A 6,000-nucleotide genomic window follows, 5' to 3' on the forward strand; every position below is an offset into this window, starting at 1 on the left:
TCTTTTGAATGTAGGGCCACTAAGATCTGCATTCCTAGATAACACTGTTAGTGCATTAGACCTCTGCTCGACACCTCCTGTTCCTCATCTTGCCCCAAGCTCTGCTGTCCTATTATCCTTTTGTTTTCCCATCCAAATTGATTGGCATACTGACCACAGTATCGTGTCAGGCAGCACAATGAAGTGATAGCTGCTTAAATCAGTAGTGGCTGTAATTGTTGATGAATGAAGTCAGATGATTGATTGTTTATGTTTTAGCTATAACATTTATATTCAATGTATTGATGTTTCTTGTTTAGATTATCTTTATTTAACTCTTCTGTCTTACATTTTCTTTCTTATAGGGCTGCAATCAGCAGAGACCCTTTTTATGAAATGCTGGCAGCAAGAAAGAAGAAAGTTTCCTCAACTAAGAAGCATTAAAATGATGGCCTCTCGTGCAGCTTGATCAAATATCTAACATGGGTCATGTGACCTAAGGAAGTCTGTTTTCAAGTGTCAATAACCACAGTGCATTCTGAGGCTGACTATGTGCTTGTGCTGGAGATAAGTGCTGAAAGTTAGAAGGTTCTTATGACCTTCTGTTACTTGCTCCTCAACTAATGAGGAAATAGTTTTTACTCAGCAATCTCTCAATATTTCCCTCTACACAGCTGGTCTGTTTGTGGAGTCCAGGGCTTCTACTTTACCTCCTCAAAGCTTTATATTTCTTAAGAATCTCTTGATTTAACATTTTTTTGTTGCAAGGGGCCTATGATTCTATCAGCCATATACAAAGGACTGTCATCACTGAAGATCCATGTCAACTCTTGTGAAATAGGTAGAAAGCCATGAAAAATGGCCATCTCTGAAAGTTGGTGAGGTCAGAGTTTTAATGCTTCAAGTGCCAATGGACAGCTTGATTGGAATTAGGTACTGCGACTATGATTGATGATATGTTTGGAAGATGAGGGTATCCAATCGGTCCAGTTTTATGGAGAGAGCTGTGTGGTGACAAGAGAACTGGAAAATGAAGACACACCTGGAAAGAAGCCAGCCACATTACTACTGAGAATATTGTGCAAAAAGAATTGTCTGTCCATCAGATGAAACATTTTGACTTAATTTTTTATTTGGAGCTTTTTGTTCATAAATGTTTTACTTTTCCATGTTGTTTTCCATTTTTCAATGCACTGGTAGACAAATGCAGAAAAAAATGAGATGACTAAGCAGTATTAGTCTATTTATCAAAGCTGTATATACTTAATGTATAGATTTCTTTTTGGATTATTTTGTATTTGTTCAGTTGGTTTTAAGTTGTGATGATAAATTGGTATCAGTAATTTTTCATCCTTTACCATTCATACTTGTAATCTAGCACTGACAAACCAGGTCAAATAAATCAAATTCTGTGTAACCAACTTGGGGATCCGCTTTACTGTAGTTCTATTATTTTTCTTATTATTTCACAGGATATGGGTGTCGCTGGCTAGGTCAGTATTTGTTGCCCAACCCAAATTGCCCTTAAGAAGATGGTGGTGAGCCACCTTCTTGAACCGCTGCAGTCCATGTGGTGTAGGAACACTCACGGTGCTGTTAGGAAGGGAGTGCTAGGAGTTTGACCCTGTGACAGTGAAGGAACGGCCATATAGTTCCAAGTCATGATGGTGTATAGCTTGGAGGAGAATTTCAGGTGGTGGTGTTCCCATGCATCTGCTACCCTTGTCCTTCGAGGTGGTAGAGGTCGTGGGTTTGGAAGGTGCTGATGAAGGAGTCTTGGTGAGTTCCTGCAGTGTATCTTGTATGTGGTACCCACTGCTGCCCTGTGTTGCTGGTAGAGGGAGTGAATGCTCAATACCCAAGTCATATGGTTGACATTTCTGTATTATTGGCAATGTGAAATTGTTTGGTTCTATTATCTGTAAACATTAAAAAGTTACTATAGTGTTACCAATTCAAACATGATTTGTAAAATGAGCTAAATGCTTCTTATAGCAAATTACAATGTATGCTTTAAAAACCTAAAAATGTAATTTTGTTGACACTTATTGCAGATCTTTTTTGCTCAAATTTAGAATAAATTAATAGACACTTATGATTAATTCAGAAAAAGCAAATTGTAAAAGTGAGGCATTAAACAATTTTAAGTGAGATTTTTATGAAGTCCTTTGGGCAGATCAGCTTTCTAAAGAAATTGCAGATTTAGATGCACTATGGGAATGGGCCAATTTCTGACAAATGTTAATTAACTGAGACAATGGTATGGATTTGACAGAACCAACACAAAGCATGCTTACACTTTACAGAGAACAGAATGGTTGAGAGAAAAGGGTCTTGGTGAGACCGTTTATAATTCTCTAAAGGTTCATGACCAGTGCTTAGAAAGCACAGCCAAGCAAATAGGGTACTAAATCACATTATAAATACTATTTAATGTAAAACATAGCAGATCATTTAGTCTTGTATAAGATTTGGGTTAGTCCATGTTTAGAATACTGCATTTAATTTTGTTCCCTCATATAGTGGGTGTTGTAAAAGACTTTGGAAAATATAATTTATAGATTATTACCTGAGTCACAGGCAAATCGGCATAGGACAAATAATATTAGAGAAATGAATGCGTGGCTCAAAGACTGGTGTGGGAAAAGTAAGTTCCGGTCTGTGGGGCACTAGCACCAATATTGGAGAAAATGGGATATGTATCATTGGGACGGTCTACTTCTGAACTGGGGCTGGTGTCCTTGCGAGCTGCATAACAAGGGAAGTAGAGAGGTTTTAAACTGAATAGTGGGGGCAAGGGATTAATTTAAGAAGATGTGGAAAGCCAGAGTAGAGACAAGGCAAGAGAGAAAGGTAATAATATGGGAAATGATAAACAGACTGTGACAGGAAGGGACAGAGAGTACAATCTAAGAGTAAATCAGATAGGGCTAGACACTGCAAAAAAAAAAGGACAAACTGAAAGCTCTCTATCTAAACGCACGTAGCATTCAAAACAAAACAGATGAAACAATAGCACAAATATAAATAAATATGATCTGATAGACATGACGGAGACTCGGCCACAGGATGACATAGATTGGAACCTGAATATTGAAGGGTACGTGACATTTAAGAAGGACAGGAAGTCAGTAAAGGTGGAGGGGTGGTTCTGTTAATTAATGATGGGATTAACACATTAGAGAGGGATGACCTATGTTCAGGAATCCAGGATGTAGAAGCAGTTGGGTTGAAATGAGAAATGATAAAGGCAAGAAATCATGTGTGGGAGTGCTGTACAGGCCCCCTAATTGTAACTACCAAGTAGGACAGGGTATTAGAGATCATGGGAGGTTGTCAGAAATGTATGATGATAATGAGACTATAAGATGTAGGAACAGAAGTAGGCCATTCAATGAGATCTTGGTTGATCTGATAATCTTCAACTCCACTTTCCTGTCTTTTCACCATAACCCTTGATTTCCTTACTGATTAAAAATCTGTCGATCTCAGCCTTAAATATACTTAACAACTCAGCCTCTATATCCCTCTGTGGTAAAGAATTCCACAGATTCACTACCCTGAGAGACAAAATGCCTCCTCATCTTTGTCTTAAATGGGCAACTCCTTACTCTGAGATTATGCCCTCTGGTCCTAGACCCTCCCACAAGGGGAAACAACCTCTCAGCATCTACCCTGACAAGCCCCCTAAGAATTTTATGCGTTTCAATAAGGTCGCCTCTCATTCTTCTGAACTCCAATGAATACAGGCTCCACCTCTTCTCATAAGAAAATCTCTCCATACCTGGGATCAACCTAGTGAACCTTCTCTTGACTGCCTCCAATGCCGATATATCTTTCCTTAGATAAGGGGGCCAAACTGTTCACAGTATTCTAGGTGTGGTCTAACTAGTGCCTTGTATAGTTTTAGCAAGACTTCCCTATTTTTATGCTCCACTCCTTTTGAACTAAAGGCCAACATTCTATTTGCCTTCCCTATTACCTGCTGAACTTGTCTGCTAGCTTTTTGTGATTCATGCATAAGGACCCCCAAATCCTTCTGTGCTGCAGCTTTTTGCAGTCTTTCTCCATTTAAATAATATTCAGCTCCTCGGTTCTCCCTGCCAAAGCGTCTAACCTCACATTTTCCCACATTATATTCCATCTGCCAAGTTTTTGCCCACTCATTTTACCTGTCTATATCCCTCTGTAGACTCTGTGTCATCCTCACCGCTTGCCTTCCCACCTATTTTTGTGTCATCTGTAAACTTGGCATTAGTATTCACTTCCCTCACCCAAGTCTTTAATATACATTGTAAATATACATTGAACTGATCCCTGTGGCACTCCACTAGTTATAGGTTGCCATCCTGAAAGTGCCCCCCCTTACCCCAACTCTGTCTTTTATTAGTTAGCCAATCCTCTATCTATGCTATTATACTATCCCCAACACCATGGGCTCTTATTAAGTAGCCTTTTGTGTGGTACCTTATCGAACACCTTTTGGAAATCCAAATATATTACATCTACTGGTTCTCCTTTATCTATCCTGCTTGTTACCTCCTCTAAGAATTCTAATAAATTTATCAGGCATCATTTCCCCTTCATGAAGCCATGCTAACTCTGCTTGAATATATTACATATTTCTAAATGCTCTGCTATTACATCCTTTATAATAGACTCTAATGTTTTCCCAATGACGGATGTTAAGCTAACTGGCTTATAGTTACCTGATTTTTGTCTCTCTCCACCACCCTGTCCCGCCACCCACCAAAATCTGGCTTTTTGAATAAGGGAGTTACATTGGCAGTTTTCCAATCTTCTGCAACTTTACCAGAATCCAGGGATTCTTGAAAGATTACTACCAGTGCATCCATTGTCTTTAATAGCTACTTCCTTTAATATCCTAGGATGCAACCCATCAGGTGGGGGATTTTAATCTACATATAGACTGGAAAAATCAGATGGGCAAAGATAGCATAGATGAGTTCATAGAATGTTTTTGGGATTGTTTCTTAGAACAGCACATTCTGGAGCCAACCAGAGAGCAGGCTATACTAGACCTGATATTGAGCAACGAGATAGAGGATTAATTGATAACCTCATAGTGAAGGCACCCCTAGGTAGCAACAATCATATTATGATTGAATTTTACATTCATTTTGAGGGAGAGATGAGTGCATTTCAAGACTGGTATTTTAAACTTAAATAAGGGCAATTATGAGGCCATGAAAGTGCAGCTAGCTAAAGTGAACTAGCAAATGAGGTTAAGGGATAGGTCAATAGAGGATCAGTGGCAGACCTTTTAAAGGGATATTTAAGAATACACAGAATAGATATGTTCCAATAAGAAAGGAAAAATCCAAGGGGAGAGCCCATCATCCGTGGTTAACTAAAAATGTGTCAAACTTAAAGAAAAAGCATATAATTGCACAAATACAGATGGCAGGTGAGAAGATTGGAAATAATATAAAGAACAGCAAAGAATGACAAAAAGATTAATAAGGAGAGTATGAGAGAAAGCTAGCTAGTAATATAAAGACGGATAGTAAGAGTTTCTATAGGTATTTAAATAAGAAGAGTTAACAAAGTGAACATTGGTCCTGTAGAAAGTGTGTCTAGGGAATTGATAACGGAATTAGGGAGATGAAGGATGAATTAAGCAGGTATTTTGTTTCGGTCTTCATATAGGGGACACAAGTAACATTCCAGAAATAGCTGTAAATCGGGAAATGGGAGAGAGGAACTCTGGAAAATTACAATCACCAGGGAAGTGGTTTTAAGTAAATTGCTGGAACTGCGAGCTGACAAATCCACTGGTCTGGATGGACTTCACCCTAAGGTCTTGAAAGAAGTGGCTAGTGAGATAGTTGATGTATTGGCTTTAATTTTTGAAAATTCCCTAGATTCGGGGAAGGTTCCATTAGATTGGAAAATAGCAAATGTAATTCCTTTTTTCAAAAAGGGAGGGAAACAGAAAGCAGGAAACTACAGACCAGTTAGCCAAACATCTGTCATAGGGAAAATGTTAGAAGCTATTAT

General features: G+C 38.6%; 1 protein-coding gene across 4 annotated transcripts in view; it reads left to right on the plus strand.

Annotated features, from left to right (window-relative positions):
* cyth1b (cytohesin 1b) overlaps positions 1 to 1,400 on the plus strand; it is a 231,499-nt gene extending 230,099 nt beyond the window's left edge. For all 4 annotated transcript variants that reach the window (XM_041216750.1, XM_041216748.1, XM_041216749.1 and 1 more), the window contains exon 13: positions 345 to 1,400. In XM_041216750.1, coding sequence (XP_041072684.1) covers positions 345 to 423 — 79 coding nt within the window. In that variant the 3' untranslated portion in view covers positions 424 to 1,400. The remainder of the gene's footprint in view (positions 1 to 344) is intronic.
* The last annotated feature ends 4,600 nt before the right edge of the window (positions 1,401 to 6,000 follow it).

This window comes from Carcharodon carcharias, chromosome 22 (assembly GCF_017639515.1).
Source record: "Carcharodon carcharias isolate sCarCar2 chromosome 22, sCarCar2.pri, whole genome shotgun sequence".
Lineage (NCBI taxonomy): Eukaryota > Metazoa > Chordata > Chondrichthyes > Lamniformes > Lamnidae > Carcharodon > Carcharodon carcharias.